This window comes from Carassius gibelio, chromosome B9, assembly GCF_023724105.1.
Source record: "Carassius gibelio isolate Cgi1373 ecotype wild population from Czech Republic chromosome B9, carGib1.2-hapl.c, whole genome shotgun sequence".
Lineage (NCBI taxonomy): Eukaryota > Metazoa > Chordata > Actinopteri > Cypriniformes > Cyprinidae > Carassius > Carassius gibelio.
The window spans coordinates 30,077,282-30,099,692 of NC_068404.1; the positions used below are offsets into that span (position 1 = coordinate 30,077,282).

Genomic DNA, 22,411 nt, shown 5'->3' on the forward strand with positions numbered 1-22,411 from the left:
GGTCCAGCTCACCCCTAAACCATCTCGATTGGCTTCAGGTCCGGTGACTGTGGAGGCCAGGTCATCTGGCGCAGCACCCCATCACTCTCCTTCTTGCTCAAATAGCCCTTGATGCCTTCAGTGTGACTCCACAATTTACATAGTCATGAAAATAAAGAAAACACTTTGAATGAGAAGGTGTCCAAACTTTTGGTCTTTACTGTAAAATATATATTTTACAGTTTATATATATATATATATATATATATATATATATATATATATATATATATATATATACACATACATACACACACACACACACACACACACTTTTGCACATCCTGTCATACCAGTGACTGGGTGTTACTGCAATAGACTTTGCAGCATTAAGGTTAACAATTAATCGATATTTGATTGTTAATTTAAACGACGATCGATCATGGAAATGATTGAAAATTGACATCCCTACACAGAAGTATAGAAAATTCTACATTGATTTAAAATTTTTTTTGCAAAAAACGACACTGATATCGGATCAGAATTACTGTCTCTTCTCATAGTGACAGCCAATCACATTAGTTTTCTGGTATTGCATGCACTTGATTGGCTTGCGTCTGCGCTTGGGTATTTGCATTAGATGTTCTGACTGGAGGACGGCTGCATTGGCGCTTGAGAAGTCTTCAACTTCTATTTAGAATTAATTTCTAGAATTAATTTCACCATCCTTGACGTCACTTCATTTAAAAGTAAACGAGAGGCGAAATCTTTCAACCACGAGAAATGTAGTTCCAGCACATCCAGAACAGCAGAATGGTCAGGATGACCTGAAACACATAACCAACTGAAATCAATTTAAAAGTATTTAGTCTTGCCTGAGTGATGCTGAAACAACCAGGTTTAGTTTTTCACCCAGGAGAAACTGCTTTCTGTGGAACAGTCTCCATGAAGAATGATCTCTTGATCCTGGATCCTTGCTGCCATCCACGCAGAGATGATTTGGAGGATATGTGGTTGTGTCTAAAGGGTAATGAATCAATGTTACAAGAATACTGATAGCAGCACTATTGATCCTGTACCTTATGTAAATGTTTTCAGTACCGAACAAGTCAGGAACCAAATTAGTACCAGTTCTTGAAACCCATCTCTACTTGTAATAGTTGTCTTGTTGCTGCTGCCCAGACCGACCCCTGATGATAAATATATGTGTTCATTTTAAAGCAATAAATAATACATTTAAATTACTAGGTGGTAACAAATATATTTCCTTATAAGGAACTCACTGAACCATGGACTCAACTGGTGGTTGTCAGGCCCTAAAAAAGTGAACAATTTGTTTACTTTTTGTGAAACGAAAGTATCAGATCAATTTGAGAATTAAACTAGCATTAAAAAGCATGCATGTGAAAAACACCATCAACAACAATAATGAACAGATGACAGAATTTACAAGCCTGCCACTTGAGGGAGAAAAGGGGAAATTATTAATCCCACATAACCTTACACTGAACATGATTTCGGCAGCCTCGGTCTAATTAACGTTAAACTTTATATTTAACGTTATATCGGATTATATTCAAGTTCACAGCATGGATAGCATGAGCATCATCAAGCTCGAGCAGCAGGTATTCAAACAAACTAATTAACGTTACTACGGTTAAAAATTTAATTATTAGAAAGTTAACACTGTATAGTTTATAGTGATAAATTTCAAATAATTTAAAACAGGTAAGGTTATATTCGATTTTAACAGTTACCGTTACCTTAGATCACCTCTGAGACTGCTTTTGAGCTAATTAACCAAACAGAGCATTTATTTATTAAATTGAAAGAGAAAACCTACAAAAATACAAAACACTACTCCTCTTTGATGGCATTTAACGTTATATCAGTTAAAATCTATGAATAAAAGTAAATTTATAGGACTTACCTTTCCTCCGTGTCAATCCGCTGGAAGTTGACCGTTACAAAATGACGGGCACGCGCACGTCGCGCACTTCACTCAGAAAGTGACGTGCGCTGCTAGTTTAAGGTTTAAATGTTAATTTGTCCCGTACTCTCTTTCATTAACAAACATTATCACCATTTGCTAAGTAAATTGTTTATTTTATTGTTCTTAAACTGATGGCTATATATATGAATTATTTTAACATGCTTGATTTATTTTTTTGTATATTTCCCAAAGAATATGCTGTTCAAATGTTATCTTAATAATAATAATACATCTAGTGCAATAATATTAAAAGTTATCTGAAGACCAGCTGACCACGTCGCTACAACATCCCCAATGGGACTAACTAGCAACGTCTTTTGAGTACGTGCCCACGACGTTTCTGGGAAGTTAGCCAAGATTTAAAAAATGGAACTTTACCACGACGTCCTCACAACGTTGCCATAAAGTAATGTCGCGCTGACCAAATGACGACTAACTGGCGACGTCCTCACAACGTTCTGTGTTTGCTGGGACAACCTTTTTTTGTTTCAAACAGTTCATTGAACAATAATAAATAAAGTACCTGAAGCTGACAATTAAGTAAATGTATAATAATTAGCAAAGATGATTAATTTAGCGCTGTAAACGCGCGTGTGAGGGGCAGAGACTCGCCGCGGAGCGTCAGACGCGCTTGAGGACCAAACACAGCAGAGCGGTAGGAAACTTCACTCCTCTCTCTTTTACTATAGCGATTTATTTTTAGATACGTGATCGGAGTCTTTCATAGAGTTGTAGAGTTAGAGTTATTAGAGAAGTAGAATTATTTTTTACATTCTTTGGTCGAAGTTTTCAGACCCCCTTGGGTCGCACACCGGACGAGAAGCGCAGCGCCGCGTCGCGTCGCGCCACGTCTTTAAATTTCGAACACATTATTCTCTATGTGAGTACACACACCGGCGGCGCCATTCGGCGTCTGTCCGCGGCGCCCAGCTACGACTCAGAACGCTGTTCAAATTTCTGCCGCGCCACAGAGCGCCATCCGCATAGTTTTATATTAAAAAACCCAGATGTTGTAAACTGAAACTGAAATTAAAGTACAGCACACTTGTTTCATTCAAATAAAACATTACAAAGTGTTTGGTTACGTTTTCAGCAGCACAGTTGCCTAGACAACAGATACAACAAAACAATAACAGACTTATTATAATAACACAGATTCTTTTCATTAATTAACGTTAAAAAATCAGCTTTTATCAATTAAAATCATATATTTAAAATTAAAATAATAGATGAAGTTAAAACTCTCCCATCTTGCTGCGAAATTGAGCTCACGGATATAGAATGTGCGCGTCCAGTGTGCGATACCTCGAGTTGTCCTACATGTGGCGCGACGCGACGCGGCGCGTCTCGTCCGGTGTGCGACCGCCTTTAGACACAGGTATACATATTTTAATAAAAATAAACACATACATAGACGTGTTACACACTCAATTGTTGGACTGGATTAAAATATAAGAAAATGTAGTGATAAGTTTTCTATTTCTGAATTTCAGGATACACAGTTATGATGATCTATATTAAATCTGGAAAGCTCAGGATATAAGCCCATCACTGAAAATATCACATTGACTTTCTTGGTTTTCAGTGCTGTATAAACATATCAACTATTGTCTTAATGTCCTTTGGATAAAAACTTATTTTGATGAATTTGTTTAGTTTCCTTGAAGCTTGTTTCTTCTGTTCATCAACACTGCTCCACACATTACACTTCCATGCATTCATTTAACTTCACATCACTGATTCCTGTAGCGGCTCTTATTCACCATCAGCTGATCCTGAGGAAACTGAACTGACGTCTAAATACTGAGAGTCTACAATAAAACACACAGACGGTCAGATATGAGTATGAGACATTACTGCTGTCACATCACATCAGCAGATCCAGCTCAGAAACACACAGTATATTCATATTACAGTCAGAGATATGAATAAGAGTATGTGAGAGGAGCGCGGAGTGGAGCGTGTGATTTTGACTGGAGCGAGGAGCAGATCTTTTAAAAGTCGGAGCGTCGTGGTTTTCACTCGCTCCAAGAGCGCTCCGTCACGAGTACAATTCATGCCAACAGCCCGTAATATAACTGGATATTTAGCAATAAATCACATGTTAAACATATTTAGCTAGCTTGATAGATAAGGATCACTCAAATCAGAAAGAATGTGAAGGCTATGACGGCGATATGGACATGAGCGGGAAGTTGTAGTTCTCAAGGATGTTTGATTCTTCTAAATACTGAATATTTTCAGCTGAAAGCATGATTTAAACACGTAGACTACTACAACACTTAATTATTCACACGCAGACACTTTCTCAATAATGCATTAAAACAAATATAATCTTACAGAGCTACTTCATCTGTATCTGATTTTGAATGAGCAGAAATCTGTAGAAGAAACGCATCGATCCGTAGTAAAATAACTGGAGAAAACGTTTCATCACAAACTAAATTTGCACCGCAAAAAGCAGCAATTCTACCTTTTAATGCAGACATATGATATTTGTCATGTGGGAGGAACAAAGTTTGCACACTAGTGTTCCAGTAAACCACTTTGAAACTCTCCTTGTGTTTTTATTTATTGTTTAATATAGGTTATGAACAGAAGTTAAAGTGTGTAATTTCACACATACTGAAATACTTTAGACGTGGAGTGAAGGTGGAGCGGTGTTTCTGATATCAGTGAGTGTGGAGTGGAGCGGAGCGGAGTGATAATTAAATGATCGGAGCGCGGAGGAGAAATTGTTGACGCTCCACTCCGCTCACATACTCTGATCTGATGAACAACTGATCATAGATTAATAACAGTGAATGATCAACAACTCTCTCTTTATCATTTACACACAGAGACACTGGAGGAGATGAACATATTCATATATTCATAGATCATCACAGAATTAAACAGTTTAAAGCACAGAAACTAAAGTGGAGCTGAATTATTATCTTATATTCTCCAAATATGTCTGTTACTAAACTTTGGCTATTTTAGAAATATTTAAATAATAATATACTCACAGTAGTCTAATGTCTCCAGTTTATAACGTGGATCATCTTTCAGATCAGAGAGTAACTTCACTTCTGATGTTCGTAGTTTATTCCCAGACAGATCCAGTTCTCTCAGGTGTGAGGGGTTTGATCTCAGAGCTGAAGCCAGAGCAGAACAACCTTCATCTGTGACGTCACAATATATCAACCTGTAGAGAACAATGACACAGTGTTAATTGTAGTTGAAGTGTGTGTAGTTTGTTATTGACTCTGGTCTTAGAGCAGGAGAGGAGATATAATGACAAGCATTGCCACAAACTGCTGCTGATAGAATGAGATTTCTGCATGTTGATGCTCAATGCTGCTGTTTGAAACTGTCATGTGCTTCAGGACTGAACAGACACACAGAGCTGAATGTGAGATATTGTTTCATAGTGATATAAGCACAGATCTGTCTGGAGAAACACTCACTTGCTCCTCTAATTACGATTTACAGTTTACCTAAAAATGAAGATTAAAAATCATCAAAATCCCACAGACTTACATTGAGGAAATGTTCAGATGAGCCAAGACTATTCAAACTCCAACTGTCAAAATTCAAATGTAAACAAACTGAAGGTCTTTAGACTCCATTTAACTGCCATTCTATGTTCTATTTCTAGACCATTCAAACTCATTTAACCTTCCATTCTGTCTAATATTTCTAATCTATCAATCATCTATATGGGGCAGTCGTGGTCTAATGGTCAGAGAGTCTGACTTGTGACCCACAGACAGGGATATACTGGTCATCAGGAGTAAAATGATCAACAACACAAGTGTTGTGTTCTACAGAAGAAACTAAGTCACACAGGTTTGGATTGACATGAGGGTGAGGAAATGATGACAGAATTTATTTATCAATAGATTTCCTGCATTCTAGCTCAAAATCAATGCTTTACTGTCAAGTGCATTTCTATGGGACACAAATACATTATTAAGTTTGTTATATTTGTGATGAATTCAGTAATATCTAGTATTCTTTACTCCAATTAAAGGCCCTGTCACCTAGAAAAACATTAATGGAGGAACTCGTGGGTCAGATGGACTGGATTTGTCCAGAGCTGAATTTTAACCCCAGTCCAGCCCTGAACACAGGTCACAGGTTTGAGTCTTATCCAATCAGTAGGAAGTATTACATTAACAAACAATACCTAATTTTGTTTAATTTTGTCTGGCTTTCTGGGTGATTTGTTTTTCACTTCACAAATATTTTACAGTGTGTCATATATAATCTTACCACAGTTTCTCCAGTTTACAGCGAGGATCCTCCAGTCCAGCACAGAGACGCTTCACTCCCAAATCTCTTATTTTATTCACAGACAGATCCAGTACTCTCAGGTGTGAGGGGTTTGATCTCAGAGCTGAAGCCAGAGCAGAACAACCTTCATCTGTGACGCCACACCTCATCAACCTGTAGAGAACAATGACACACTCTTCACTCTCTCAGATCAGATCAGTTTAGCTGTGAATCCATTAGTAAAGAGAAAGAACAAATCAATGTGTGATGAATCAATGGACTGACATTTAAAACATAAAATAAAACATGATCATAAATAATTTAAAGCATCATTCAAAAATAAAAATTATTTATTTTACTGTCAGGATTTTTAACCAAATACAGGCATGTGATTGGAAACATTAGGCAAGGCAGGTTTATATATATAGCACATTTCGTACACAATAGTAATTCAAAGTGCTTTACATAAAAGAAAGTAAAATAATAATGAAGAAAAATAATAACAAGAGTAAAACAAGCAATTTTAAAAATTTTAAAATGATTCAAACATTTACTTATTTAAAATTAATTTAAAACAGTTTGAAAATGAATTTACATAAAATAAAATAAAATAAAAACAGTGAAAATATAGTGCAATCAGTTCGGACATGGCACAGTGCTCATTCAATAAAAGCACAGCTAAACAGATGAGTTTTAAGTCTATGACTAGTGTTTTAGCACATCTGATCTCTTCTGGAAGCTGATTCCAACTGCAGGCAGCATAGTAACTAAAGGAGGACTCCTCTTGTTTTGTGTGAACCCTTGGTATTTCTAACAAGTGAAATAACTTGTAACCAGTGTTGGGAGTAATGCATTACAGTAAGATATTACTTTTAGCTGTAACACAGTAGTGTAACACATTACTAATCAATTTTCAGTATTATTTTACTCGGTATTTGTTCAGTAACGCTTTACAATACACTTTAAGCCCAAAATTGAATTGTTCAAAGAAAAGAGAAAAGAATAAAACAGCAAGACATGAACGAATCAAAGATGCAGTAAATTAGTTCCATTTCCTGTTTGTGGTCAGTCAATAGCTGCGTGTGGTGTCCACATTTGGAAATAAAGACTAAACGTCAGCTTTCTGATATATTTGTTTAGGGATGTTTTTTCATTCATCTCTCTCTCGCTGGTGTAACTCTGTATTGTGTGACGTAGTCCAGTGAAGGTGTGTTTAGGACGGGGTTTACAGGAGTGTGTGAGGATACTGTCATGACACAGAATGATCTCGTCCTCTGTGATCGAGGTCCGAGGCTATTAGCTCCGTCCGGCTCGCTGTTAGCCTCGGCTCACACTGGACAGTGGAAAAGAGGCTAATGAGTGAAGATAGCAGAAGACTGTACATTCACGAGATGGATGTGTGCGCATCTTGTCATTTTACAATTGTATATGGCATTAGAGTTTACATATAGTCCTGTTGTGTCTAATATGAATAGACCCAAGCAATTCACAGATATTGCCAGATAATCTCTTTACCTCTACCATACTTGTAACAGACTTGGATCGTTTGTGATTCTGGCTGTCATCCTGTCTTGTGTTGTCTTGATCCTTCACTTTGTCGATTATAAGCTCTATTGTTAGTAGTCTGGATCGCCCACAGTCATTATGTTACTCCTCTACTGCAGCACATTTTGACATTTCAGATTGTTAACTTCTATTTCTGTAGTTATTTTTGTGAAAGTAACTCAAAAGTTATACTGGAGTCATGTAACATTACAATTCTGAGACAGTAATATTGTGATGGAAGGAATTACTTTTAAATGACAGTAACAAGTCATCTATAATGTTTTACAGTTTGCATTTTGCATAGTATTTATTTATCTAAAAATTTAATGCCAGTACGACATATTAAGTTAATGCATAATATAAAAAATCTATGTAAAATTATATTCAACTTGTGATATGAATTAATAAGTTACCCAATACGAACATGTAAGGAAATAACCAGAAAACATACTACGCACAGGATAATTTTTGCTAACTAAATGCTAGTGAACATTAGTAATTAGTTTTAAACAGCTAAGTAGAATGTAAGTTAAATAGGTCATATTTATTTAACCGCTCAAGGAGCGCATATTTTAAATATTATTTAAGCACGAGTAAATTAAAGATAACATGCTTGCTGGGTACATGTTAATTGATGCACATTGTGTTGTATAATGGCAGCAGCAGTTTTAACGAATATAACCACAAAATGCCGTTAACTGTTATCTACATTGCAAGAGAAATGGACAAATCAGTCATATAAAAAAAGTTATATTGTAAATCGCTTTGGACAAAAACGTCTGCTTTGGCCTGTTAAATAACATTGTAGCTGCCGTCAGATGCAACTTCTTGTATATCAACCCATTCTCACTCCAAAGGCGTCAAAAACCGAAGCATGGTCAAGCGCCCCTAGCGTCACTTTTATGACGCCAAATGTGCCTCTCGGCGTCGAATATCGAAGCACTACGACCTTCATTGCTTTCAATGGGAAACTTTTGGCGTCAGAATTCGACACAAGGACATGAGATGTTTATCGCTATGAAATCACGTTCAAGAAGTCTCATTCAGCACACATCGCGATACTTGCTATCAGTTCCACAGTTTGGGTGAGTAGTCGTATATACGCTCTTTTAATGCCTTTTATAAAATGTATTCTGTCTTATTTATTAATCAAATTAGTGCCATATGTTTAATCGCTGTATTATATCGGTCATCCGCGGCTGTCTTTGAGTTTCATTGCGTTTAAATAAATGAACACAGCTGCTAATTAGTCTGATTAAACTCTATCTGTCACGTGACGTGCCATAGACCTTCGATCCGTTTTATATTATTATTAATTTCAGGATCAATGATGTAAGTTGTATTTGTAGTAAAATCATGGTAATCACGACACTTACAATAGTAATAAATGAAATGTGAAGTTAAAACACAGTAAACAGGACATTAGTAACTGTAACTGTAGTTTTACTATGGTATATTAATAATCAATACAACAATACAATAATCACCAAACCAGCTATGTTTGTATCACTGTAATGTTAGTGTTTTTATGTGCTTTTATATGACAGATATCACAGTAATCATATGTTCTGTACCATGCTTTTAATACCTTTTAATGTAAATCCAAAAAAAAAAAAAAATCCAATTAAAAATAAATAATAAAACATGCATTTTTCCATCTTGCAGTTCTTTCATATCAGTTATATATATATATATATATATATATATATATATATATATATATATATATATATATATATATATATATATATATATATATATATATATATTATATCTAAATATTTTGCTCACAGATCATTATTAACATTCTGTATATAATTCAATTTTATTTACTCTCCCCTTTTTATTATTTTTATTTTTATTTTTAGCTGAAAAGACATAAAGGCAGTCAGCCCAGTGGTGTTTCTGGAGAGGGATTCCTTCAGAAATGGAGAAGACAGAAAGCTGCGGAGGCAGATATATGCAGCAGTAAGTCTGTGATAGTTTGTCTCTTTTATCAAACATTCCTGCTGTTATAATTTGTACAGCATTTGTTGTTTCTTAAACTGTTGCACTGTCCAAATACCCACACTTGCCATCTTTGCACTTGACCACTTGATTACTTATTTGAAGTCTTTCCTGTATTTGGCCTAGTGTTCAAGTGAGCATGATAACCACAAGTGTGTGTCGAACTTTTCATGACCTGATGACTGTGTTTCCCAATCCTGATCCTGGAGAACCCCAGCACTGCACGGTTTTGGTGTCTCTCTTATCTGCCTTGGAGTCTTCACTGATGAGCTGATGAGTTGAATCAGGTGTGTTTGATCAGGGAGACATCTCAAATGTGCAGTGTTGGGGTTCTCCAGGACCAGGATTGGGAGCCACTGCCTTATGGGACACTTATGTGTTTACAGAGATTTTTAATAACTAATTATCAATATTTCACATACTGTACATTGGACAGCTTCCCATGACCTCTTGTGAGATCTCGGCAAAAAGTCTGACGATTTATTCCAAAACATGATGCATGATGGGATACACTAAGCTTTGTATAGCGCTCCGGAGCAGTATTGGAGAGGTTTAGTGTGTGTTAAGGACGCTGTGCTTTGGCATTATTAAGACAGTCTCGTTCACACACTGTCACGTACACACACTCTCAAGTTTTTACAGAGGCTGCTTTTATGGTCTAAACAAAACACAGTGTAATGTATAAGTTGAATGTAATTTAATATTTCCTTCCTTTCTGTCTTACAGGATTGTTTGAGGATAACGCTGTAGCTCCATCATGCACAAGGACTCACCTCGTTTACTCTTTATCACCCACACACACAGAAATGGTCCCTGGATCAGTGATTAGACTTTGCAGTGGTTTGATTTTTGCAGAAGATGTAACTTTGTTTTAATTATAAGCTCATAATGAATACATTACAGAACCAGTGATGAAAACAATAGTTAAAAATAGCGCTCCATATTAAAAATATATTGCACACTTGACATGCATGTCTTCATGGTGTTTTTTTGTGAGTTTGAAACATTTACATTGTGTTGTATAACATTTTGGTCACAACACTTTTTCCAGTGTTCTCTGAAAGACATACTGTATTTACTGTTTTGTTTTTTAATAAAAGCATTTTCATTTGCATACTGAAAATAGTTAATGTTTACAACATAACTGCCTTTTTATTCTTTATGGTGGCAAAAACGAGCTTGGTGACAGAGGATGAAGTGTAGTAATTTGGGCATGTTGTCTTTAAATGAGTTTGACATATAAATAAATAATGGAAGATCCTTACAAAAATATGCATGTTTATTATGCTTTATGTATTTATTTGTTCATTCATTCATTCATTTATAATTTCAGTTTTTATTCCTAGAGTTCAAATGGTAGAGAATGGTAAATCACAGAAACACAAATGTGAACAATTTTAACTTTAAAACACAATGTAATATACAATGTAAATTTTAGAAGCACGTCATTTGATTAGTAAATATATTTGTCTTTGGTCAAAAAAAAAAAAATACAAATCTTAAAAATGTGTCTTATATTTATTATAGAGGAATCTGTCTGTTGGATACAACTGCGACTGCTGGGCATGTGCACATCAATATTGCCCAATGTTTGTCAAGCTGAACAACGGAGGAAGGTGAAGACGTTAATAAAACCGAATCTACTAAGTAGCAAGTTTAATCTATTGTTAACCGAATCTATCCCTTCAGCCGAAAAACGAAAGACGTCGGTCATACATGGATAAGGAAGTGTGACGCTGCTGCTCAGCTTTGATGTCATTGGCTATGAATTTTCAGGACCGTCTGTGGTTGGACTATCTTTTAACCCATATTAAACAGCGCATCATGTAAAAAAGTATGTTTTGCTGCTATCATCACATTAGTAATATATTAAGTCAACAATGAAGTGTTGCTATCTTGACAAAAATGACATCTTTAGCGAGATCCTAATCCTAACCCTAAGCATAACTTCAATGAACTACAAAAAACAGCCCCCTAGTGTTGCCTTTGCATAGATAGAACGACGGAGGCTTGTGGGTAATGTAGTTTAAAACTTTTTATTAACGAAACGAAATAAATTATTTATTTTAAGGAAAACTGGATATCTAAATATGTTTACTGTGCAAACCTCTATGATATATTTGAGATGCAGGCTGAAATGTGGTATTTTACAGTGAGCAATATTTAAAATGCCTTTATGTCAGCTTTCCATTTATTTCTGAAAACTGAGCTCAACATTATTTTATCAGCATAGCATAAGTAATAATCCTGCCCATTTTCTCTTTGATATGTTAATTGGACTCTGATTTACAGCCATTTGAAATGTACAGTTTTGGGCTCTTCCGGGGGGTGCTACTGGGCCCCTGGGGGTAGAAGGGCAGTAAAACCTACATATATGTATTCTCCTCATCATGGACAACAAACTGAGCTGAGTCACATTTATATCTGACAGTTTTCACAGTCCTCTGTTTTCTATTCTATTCATCATGACTATTATACCTTTTGACAGGACATTGTGAGGCCATCTGATGAAACATTGAAAAATTAGAAAGAAATGATTTAATAATGAAAATAATAGATTATTTATTTGATTTTTGAAGTATATGGCAAGAAATATAATGGATGAACCTGCAACAACTTGCCTTTATCTATTCCCCACCTGTAAAGCAGTAATCAAGGACAATGTATACACATTGTGATACTTCACTATTACACAAGGACAAATTCATGCAGTGCTAAGAATATTAATATATATATATATATATATATATATATATATATATATATATATATATATATATATATATATATATATATATATATATATATATATATATATATATATATAACTATTTAGCAAAAATCAGTGTAAAAATGTCCTCCTCACCCCCGTATCTTGCTCCTCAGGTGCTGGACATCATGTGTGCGCTCTTGGTTTTAATGCAGTACAAGATCCCATTGATCATTCCTGCTACATTCTCAGTTATCCCTCAAGTGTTTGTAACAATAAAGCCCATGGCACCATCTTGTAATGCAGAATAGTTAATCTCGTAACTCCCTTTATTTCACAAAAAAATTTGCATATTTGTTACTAAAATATAAAAAAATTACTTTCTGGTGTACTGATGTCCCAGATGTTATTAATCTGATCAAAAATGTTTATGTCTTAAATAAAAAAAATAATCCCAATAATTAATATGTAGTTTTTCCAAGTCTAAAATAAACACATATCAGCCTACCTAGTAAAATTATGTATTTAACAAGAATCTTCAGAACACAATATTCACCATTTTCATTTTATTGAAGCATAGACTATAAAGTTGATAAAGTAGCATCAAGACAAATAAGATTCAATGAAAATAATTATCATCAAAGATACATTAACCTCATATATAAATCAGTTCACACAGATGAGTGATGAAATGTCCTTAAAAGTCACACAGTCCCATCCAGTCAACTGTGATACAGATCATGTGATACATATAAGACATGAGATACTGTTCCAGAAAATAATGATTCCCATCATCACATCTAAACTGGTTTCATCTCCCCATCGTGTTCTTCTTCTCTCGTGTCTGGAAACAGTTTGTGGCTGATATCCAGCACTGATGTGGTGTAGCTTGTCCTCAGCCAGAGGATCTCTCAGTCCTAAGATCCCAGACCTGGTCAAAATGAAACAAACAATCCAGATGAAGTTGTTTAATGGACAGAGAGCTCAGCTTATGTTCTGTGTGGTTTTAGCAGTGTGAGCAACTATGACCCTTGTAGTACTGTACACTTACCATTCTTCAAGCTGTTTTGAGACCTTTTGAGAAGCTTTTTCTCTGAAGAGAATTTAGCACATCCTCTTCTTTCACTCCTTTCAAGAGCATCACTTGGTCAAAACCCCTCATTTGGCTGATGAGATCATCTGTACAAATTAAAATACTGCAATAAAAATTAAAGAATTAAGAAAAAGTTACAGAGGCAAAGGTCTTGCCTATGAGACTGCATTAGCATGTGTAGTTCTCAGAGACTCTAGAATTCATCTATTGTTGCAGTAAATGTGTTTTCTTCCTCTAGAATCTTTCTCCAAAGTTCCTGACTTCTCTCACAAATGTGTTTTAGTCTGTGCAGTGTAAGGCCTGGCTTCAAACCAATCCACTATCAATTCACAATTTATAAAATAACATTTAGAAAACAATGAAATAATGTACATTGGTGTTTATATCAACTAAACCAATTTCATGATACTTGTCTACTTTTAAAACAGGTGGTGTGTTTTTAAAAACATAATATTAAAAATGTCCAGTCACACTTTGCTAACATGCTGTAATTGTAATAGTAAAAAAAGAAATCAAGGCTGACATGACCAGTTCTGTGAGAGATCATCATAAAATGTTGTATAACACAGCATTGCTTCAACACACACATACCAGAGGACTTCTGTTTGTTTGAGCACAAGATGGCCATCTTCATTCCTCATCCTGAGCAAATCATTTCCTTGGTCTTCCTTCTCTTCTGTGAAACAAGATAATCTCTACTTACTCTGTGTGCAAATAATATTGCTCATTAAACATAATTAAGTTAATTTAAAGTAAGATTCAGACCAGAGCATTTGAGGAGTAAATGTTGATTAAAAAAAATATTCTAAACAAATGTACCTGGGAAGAGCTGATCATGGCAAGATTCGCTGAGACTCAGTAATAGCTCTTTTAGTTTTTAGGAAGGTTTGTGAGGGTTGGCTCTTGAGTGAGTTGTTGAGCTTGATATTTTAGACCTGAAAAAGAAGAACAGCATTAGGATTATCTGCAAAAAATCCTGTAAGACAGAAAGAAGGAAATATTATTAATTACGTGCAACTTGTACATTACACCTCTGTAAAGATGCTGTATAATTAAAAGTTAAATGCATCCATTATTGAAAGCAAGTAATTAATAGCAAGCTATAGTCATATGAATTCTTTTGATAGTGTCAGATGAGGCTGTCCTGGGGCTTGTACAATATCATACAAGTGTTAAACTGGATTATTAAGACTGTGATGTGGGATCATTTAGGGATCATTTTTAAGACTTTGACCCTGTCCAGATACCCACACTTGCAGTCTTGGCCACTTGAGAGTGTGTGTACGTGACAGTGTGTGAACGAGACTGTCTTAATAATGCCAAAGCACAGCGTCCTTAACACACACTAAACCTCTCCAATACTGCTCCGGAGCGCTATACAAAGCTTAGTGTATCCCATCATGCATCATGTTTTGGAATAAATCGTCAGACTTTTTGCCGAGATCTCACAAGAGGTCATGGGAAGCTGTCCAATGTACAGTATGTGAAATATTGATAATTAGTTATTAAAAATCTCTGTAAACACATAAGTGTCCCATAAGGCAGTGGCTCCCAATCCTGGTCCTGGAGAACCCCAACACTGCACATTTGAGATGTCTCCCTGATCAAACACACCTGATTCAACTCATCAGCTCATCAGTGAAGACTCCAAGGCAGATAAGAGAGACACCAAAACCGTGCAGTGCTGGGGTTCTCCAGGATCAGGATTGGGAAACACAGTCATCAGGTCATGAAAAGTTCGACACACACTTGTGGTTATCATGCTCACTTGAACACTAGGCCAAATACAGGAAAGACTTCAAATAAGTAATCAAGTGGTCAAGTGCAAAGATGGCAAGTGTGGGTATTTGGACAGTGCAACAGTTTAAGAAACAACAAATGCTGTACAAATTATAACAGCAGGAATGTTTGATAAAAGAGACAAACTATCACAGACTTACTGCTGCATATATCTGCCTCCGCAGCTTTCTGTCTTCTCCATTTCTGAAGGAATCCCTCTCCAGAAACACCACTGGGCTGACTGCCTTTATGTCTTTTCAGCTAAAAATAAAAATAAAAATAATAAAAAGGGGAGAGTAAATAAAATTGAATTATATACAGAATGTTAATAATGATCTGTGAGCAAAATATTTAGATATAATATATATATATATATATATATATATATATATATATAAACTGATATGAAAGAACTGCAAGATGGAAAAATGCATGTTTTATTATTTATTTTTAATTGGATTTTTTTTTTTTTTTTTGGATTTACATTAAAAGGTATTAAAAGCATGGTACAGAACATATGATTACTGTGATATCTGTCATATAAAAGCACATAAAAACACTAACATTACAGTGATACAAACATAGCTGGTTTGGTGATTATTGTATTGATTATTAATATACCATAGTAAAACTACAGTTACAGTTACTAATGTCCTGTTTACTGTGTTTTAACTTCACATTTCATTTATTACTATTGTAAGTGTCGTGATTACCATGATTTTACTACAAATACAACTTACATCATTGATCCTGAAATTAATAATAATATAAAACGGATCGAAGGTCTATGGCACGTCACGTGACAGATAGAGTTTAATCAGACTAATTAGCAGCTGTGTTCATTTATTTAAACGCAATGAAACTCAAAGACAGCCGCGGATGACCGATATAATACAGCGATTAAACATATGGCACTAATTTGATTAATAAATAAGACAGAATACATTTTATAAAAGGCATTAAAAGAGCGTATATACGACTACTCACCCAAACTGTGGAACTGATAGCAAGTATCGCGATGTGTGCTGAATGAGACTTCTTGAACGTGATTTCATAGCGATAAACATCTCATGTCCTTGTGTCGAATTCTGACGCCAAAAGTTTCCCATTGAAAGCAATGAAGGTCGTAGTGCTTCGATATTCGACGCCGAGAGGCACATTTGGCGTCATAAAAGTGACGCTAGGGGCGCTTGACCATGCTTCGGTTTTTGACGCCTTTGGAGTGAGAATGGGTTGTGTATATTTCAGTCATTATATTCACTTTACATTTAAAAGGTCAATTAATAGTTAAAATGTTCAGAATAATCATTAGAATAGATAAGTAATATATTTTTGTTAATACATGTCAATTAATTTCATATTATTCAACTAAAACCTTAGAAAAGGGGGAATCTATTTATTTTTTATTTAATTGTTGCTATCAGAATAGTTTCCGGTGCACTACATGTAAGAAGAGCCACACGAGGTGCCGCACTAGTAACATATGTCTGTAAGAGTTAAGCCATAAGTAGTGCTAAGAAGAGATATCAACTTTTTGTTTAAAAGAAGCTGTAACCCTCCAAGTTTATTCCTCTTGAGTCAGAGAGGCCAATGAGGTATGTGTTTTATCGTATTAACTGGCCTCCGTATGTGAACGTTTGTTACGTGATCGTGTGTTAACCCAGCCGGCAAACGACCGACCTTCAACGTTGAAATATGGTTGAAATAAGGTCAGTTGTGGTTTCAACGTTGAAACAACGTTGATTCAACGTTTAAAGCTGAATGGTTGAAAAACATCCAGCACATGACCAACTTTCAATGTTGAAATATGGTTGAAATAAGGTCAGTTGTGGTTTCAACGTTGAAACAACATTGATTCAACGTTTAAAGATTCGGTCCCGAATTATTTAATATTTGCCTGGAAATTTTTTTTTATATATTGTGGCCGAATTTGAGTCGTGACATGTCAATGGAGAACAAAAACTGTGAACACAAGAATAGTCAGATGTGTTCTGCGAGGTCCTGAAAACATACTGGCAAAATGAGGTAAGAAAATCGCTAACGTTATCTTTATTATCTTTTGAAAATAGTAAAGTATTACCAGAGTTTACAAATGGGTAGCTTAAAGGACATGTAACCTGCAGATAAATAAATACCCGTAATAGAGGGTTAATTTAAGTTTCGTGTATTTTCTTTCATAGTTCTGATGGCATTGTTGGGACATTAAAAGGCTAAAATACTAGCATGTACAAGACATCTTGAAGACTCATGTCCAAATAAATGTCTGTTAAAACCAAGAATGACCTGAGCCTTTAATTCAACTCGAGGGGAGTAACAGTCAGAACTCAGCCTGTTTCGTGCTGGAGGAGAGGATAGCAGTGCCAGTCGCAGCGGAGCCGTAAATGAGCAGCTCGTTAAGTGATGATGTCGCTCTCAAGCTTCAAAGGAGTGATGGGACTGCATTCACATAAAGCCCAAACCAGCGTCAACCGGGGTCCAAGAGTGCAGTGTGGTTAAGCTAAGAAGAAGTAACGCATTTAAAACAAGTTAAATGTGAAGAAGTAGATTATGCTAACTTTAAAGGGACTCTATTAAGTGCTTTAAGTTGTAAAGTGCAGTGGCCAAAATATAAGTGCAAGTTTAAGTTATTGGTTGTTTAATATAAAGTGACTGTTACTAAGCTTATTTCAAGTTAAGTACAAGTATTTTGCTAATTTAGGTATTTAAGGGTGAAGTCTTTACTATTAAATTTTTTTGTTTTATATTGAAGGTCATTTGTTTTTTATTTTATAACAAGTGAAAAGTGTATTTCTAATTTTAAGGTGTTTGACAAATTTAAGTTTATCTGTAAAGAAAGAAGCAATTTAAGTTTATAAGCATTTTTAATAGCGTGGTATCACTTAATTGAGTTAAAGTCAAACATAACAAAGTCTAAAGCACACTAGAATAGTGACATGGCTGATCAAGAAGAATGTGACACTGAAACTGTGGAGTTGCAGCATTAATTAAGTCCTGATTATGAAATTCCGGACATAAGCCCCAAGAGCCAAGCACATGTCAAGCTGCTAAAGAAGAAAGTTTGAGGAAAAGCCAAAGAGTTAGGAAACTCACTGAAAAAGGCCAAGCACTGTATGAAGAGAAAGTGAATAAGCTTCAAACATGCTTTAAGGCAAGTTTTGATGAATGGAAAGCTGCTGCAAAACAAGTTAAAAGATTACTTGAAGCACCTGTCAGTATAAGATTATATGATCACATTGTCCAGATCCAACATACCTCAGCAGAAGTAAAACAAGCCTATGACAAGCTGCGCAGTCATGAAACTCCAGATGGAGACACTCGTTGCAGAGTGGACACATGTGATGCTGTTTCTCAGAAGCTCATACAACAAGCTCAAGAATGTCTTGCAGAAGAAGGAAATGTAAAAGATCCAGCAAAGAGATCAACTCACTGGAGTGAAGCTGGTTCAGTATTCATCTCAGCAGCGTCCCAAAAATCTAAAAGCTCAATAAATACAGGAGCCACCCAAAGATCCAAAAGTTCAAGAAGTACATGTTCAAGTTCAAGCAGGTTGTCTATAAAGAAACAAGAAGCAGCTGCTGAACTAGATGCAACTGAAACCACTCTGAAAGTTATGGAGGAAATGGATCGCCAAAGAAATGAGCTTGAAAACCTTGAAGTAGAAAACCGACAAAGATTAGCAAAACAAGAAGCAGAAAATGCTGAAAAACTAAAAGCATTAGAACAGAAGCGAAGAGAGCTAGAACGTCTTGAAACTGTAAAGAAAATGAATGCTGTCAAAGCACGACTGAAAGTGTATGAGCCAGAAATCAACTCAGACGAAGAAATCTCAGACCTCCTACACAACGATGCTAAAGATAGAAAAGCTGCTCCTATGCCAGTAAGTCTGCCTGAACCTCAGCTCGCACCATCACAACCCACTGCAAATCTGCAACAGTTTTCTGCTCCACAACAGACCACAAGGTGGCATCTTACAACCAATGCTACACAAGAAGATAGCACCACAGCACTGGCTAAAGCATTAGCAGAGTCCATTAACATAAGCTGTCTACCAGTACCAGAGCCAGCTGTTTTCAATGGCGACCCTCTCAAGTACAAAGATTGGAAAATGTCATTTCAGACACTAATAGACAGGAAAAAACATTCCAGTGAATGAAAAGATCTCCGCAAGTATGTTGGTGGACCAGCCAGAAGAGCTGTGGAGAGTTACTTCCTGCTTGGTACGGATGCAGCGTACTATGCAGCATGGGACACTCTGGAGGAAAGATATGGAAGTTAATTTGTAATCGCCAAAGCCTTCAGAGATAAGCTAACAACATGGCCAAAGATTGGAACAAAGGACAGTGCTGAGTAACAAGAGTTCTCAGACTTTCTCAGAGGCTGTGAAGCTGCTATGCTACAAATCAAGAATCTCGAAGTTCTAAATGATTGCAGCGAAAATCAGAAAATGTTAAGCAAGCTTCCTGATTGGCTAACAGCAAGATGGAATAGGAAGGTCATTGAGGTTGAAGAGCAGCAAGGTTCTTTTCCAACATTCAGTAACTTTGTCGACTTCATCACAAGAGAAGCTAAGATAGCTTGCAACCCAGTAACGTCACTCCATGCTCTCAAGGGAAGTGACTCAGAGAGGGTCAAGCCTACAAAGACTTTAAGGGCCCTATCTTGCACCCAGCGCAATTGACTTTGTACACCGATGCATGTGTCATTCCTATTTTGCACCCGCGCAAAGCGCGCTTTTCCCTCCACAGAAGCACGTCGCTAAACTAGTGAATGAACTTGCGCTCCCTGGGCGGTTCAGCGCAAAAAAAGGAGGCGTGTTCCGGCGCAAACAATCCCTGGTGCTATTTTGCTGTTCCATTAAACAATTGCGCCACTGACCAGAAAAAACCTAGTCTGAAGTCATTGGCGCGTTGCGCGTTGTTCATTATGCTATTTTAAGGGCGCATTCTTGACCATAATGTATAGCGTGCACAACGCGCATACACTTTGCTCATGTAATCTACACAGATGCAACAGTTATTTTTGCAAATCATAAATTGTTACACTAAAAAAAATATTAACACATGAGATGACGGAAATCATTGTGGTGTATTTTGGGTGGGTTTCTCCCATCCCCATACAACACAACTTCTCTGTCTTTCACTGCTCTTACAAGAACATCAGTCTCCTCGGCTGTGAACCGCTCCTGGCGTGCGCCTGGTAAATACGCCATAATAATAGCAATCCATAATGGAACTTGCGCACCTGCTTTTAAAGGGAATGTTGGATGACGCTCTGATTGGTTTATTTCACGTTACGCCCAAACCACACCTATGAATAATGAAGCTACTTCAGACCAACCCACTTTAGATTTGCGCCGGGCGCAAGAGCCATTTATCCCGCCGGGAAAATAGCAACAGCGCCGAGACCCGCCCACAAAGTTACTTGCGCTTCGCGCTTTGACACTTGCGTTTCAGATCTTTAAAATAGGGCCCTAAGTGTTTGAGCTAAGGTGCTGGCAAGCAGTGCAGAAGAGAAATCAAATACAAAGAATGTCTTCTGTGAAAGATTATACCATAGCATTCACACATGTCGAAAATTCATAGACAAGCCAATAATGGAACGAGTCAAGTTCGTACAAATGAAAGGACTATGTTTCGGATGCCTCAACTCTGGACATCATTCAAAGAAATGTGGAAAGAGAAGTGTTTGTGACACATGCAAAGGAAAACACCCAACCTGTTTACATGAGGAACGGGACAAGGAAATCAGAAAGAACAAAGAAAGCGAGAAGGAACAAAAAGAAAGCAAAAGCATAAATGACACAAAGGAAATCAAACAAAATAAAGAAGCACCAAACGAGGCAACATCGCACCGTGTAGTCCAAAACAACAGCAGTAACCTCACATCCACAATTAGTCCAGTTTGGTTATCCACAACAAGCGAACCAGAACTCGAAATTCTGCTGTATGCCCTATTAGACAGTCAGAGCGACACAACAGTCATTCTACAAGAAAAGGCAGATGCTCTGGATTCTGAAAAGAAACATGTACAGTTAAAGCTTTCTACACTGTCAGCCAGAGATACAGTCATTCCAAGTGAAAAGCTGTCAGGGCTACAAGTCAGAGGCTTTTATTCATCAAAGAGAATCCCTCTTCATGTAACCTATACAAGTGAGTTTATTCCTGCCAATCTAAATCACATCTCCACTCCTAAGACGGCAAGAGCATGGCCCCACCTAGAGGACCTTGCAGAAGAGATCGCCCCTCTCATAGAATGTGAAGTTGGTCTGCTCATAGGTTACAACTGCTCACAAGCACTGTTACCCAGAGAAGTTGTGTCAGGAAAAGACAATGAGCCATTCGCACAAAGAACAGACTTGGGCTTGACAATAGTTGGTGGTGCTGAGCCTTGTGTTGACTATGGTGATTCTATTGGAAGCAGCCATAGGATCATTGTCAAAGAAGTGACACCTAGTCAGTCATCAGATCAGTTGCCAAATGAAGTCCATTACATTTGTCTCACACAAGTCAACGAAGTAGTCACACCACCAGATATGATTAAAATCCTTGAGTCTGACTTCAACGAAAGAAAGGTGGAAGATTCTCACTTCTCTCAAGAGGATCTGCGCTTCATTTCTATAATGGAGGAAGGAGTTAAAGTGAGAGCAGATGGACGTTGTGAGCTACCTTTGCCATTTAAAGAGGACAGACCAAGTCTGGCAAACAATAAGAACTGTGCAGAACACCGACTCAAATGTCTAAAGAAAAGACTTGAAAGGGACAAACAATATCACAATGACTACACAACATTCATAAACGAAACAATAGAACGTGGAGAGGCAGAGAGGGTCCCACCTGAAGAACTGAACAAAATCCTTGCCTGGTACATTCCACACCATGGGGTGTACCATCCCCAAAAACCTGGGAAAATAAGAGTAGTGTTTGATTGTTCAGTGAAATATGAAGACATGTCATTAAATGATCTCCTGCTCACAGGACCAGATCTAACAAACACCCTGATAGGTGTCTTGTGCCACTTTCGCAAGGGTCCAGTGGCAGTGATGTGCGAC

The 22,411-nt window shown here is 36.7% G+C and overlaps 2 protein-coding genes and 3 long non-coding RNA genes across 44 annotated transcripts in view; 3 read left to right on the forward strand and 2 right to left on the reverse strand.

Annotated features, from left to right (window-relative positions):
* LOC127964992 (uncharacterized) overlaps positions 1-6,534 on the forward strand; it is a 118,956-nt gene extending 112,422 nt beyond the window's left edge. Inside the window, exon 2 of the long non-coding RNA XR_008155228.1 lies at positions 6,331-6,534. This is a non-coding gene — a long non-coding RNA (uncharacterized LOC127964992). The remainder of the gene's footprint in view (positions 1-6,330) is intronic.
* LOC127964895 (NACHT, LRR and PYD domains-containing protein 3-like) overlaps positions 1-22,411 on the forward strand; it is a 246,545-nt gene that overhangs the window by 189,126 nt on the left and 35,008 nt on the right. The window lies entirely within an intron of this gene.
* The window catches only part of LOC127964887 (NACHT, LRR and PYD domains-containing protein 12), a 397,699-nt gene that overhangs the window by 126,110 nt on the left and 249,178 nt on the right, over positions 1-22,411 (reverse strand). For 33 of the 39 annotated variants that reach the window (XM_052565342.1, XM_052565357.1, XM_052565359.1 and 30 more), the window contains one exon: positions 6,230-6,374. The exons of the other annotated variants lie outside the window; for them this stretch is intronic. In XM_052565342.1, the coding sequence (XP_052421302.1) occupies positions 6,230-6,374 (145 nt within the window). The remainder of the gene's footprint in view (positions 1-6,229; positions 6,375-22,411) is intronic. 39 annotated transcript variants of the gene reach the window in all.
* Positions 9,568-10,737, forward strand: LOC127964988 (uncharacterized). The gene is made up of 2 exons (XR_008155225.1): positions 9,568-9,742; positions 10,508-10,737. It is a non-coding gene; the product is annotated as an uncharacterized LOC127964988 (long non-coding RNA).
* LOC127964957 (uncharacterized) lies at positions 13,043-15,689 on the reverse strand. Of its 2 annotated transcripts, none has more exons than XR_008155183.1 (5): positions 15,525-15,689; positions 14,404-14,519; positions 14,176-14,260; positions 13,543-13,670; positions 13,043-13,422 (listed from the first exon to the last, which is right to left on the reverse strand). It is a non-coding gene; the product is annotated as an uncharacterized LOC127964957 (long non-coding RNA). The 2 variants fall into 2 exon arrangements; XR_008155184.1 differs by lacking the exon at positions 15,525-15,689 and adding an exon at positions 15,199-15,515.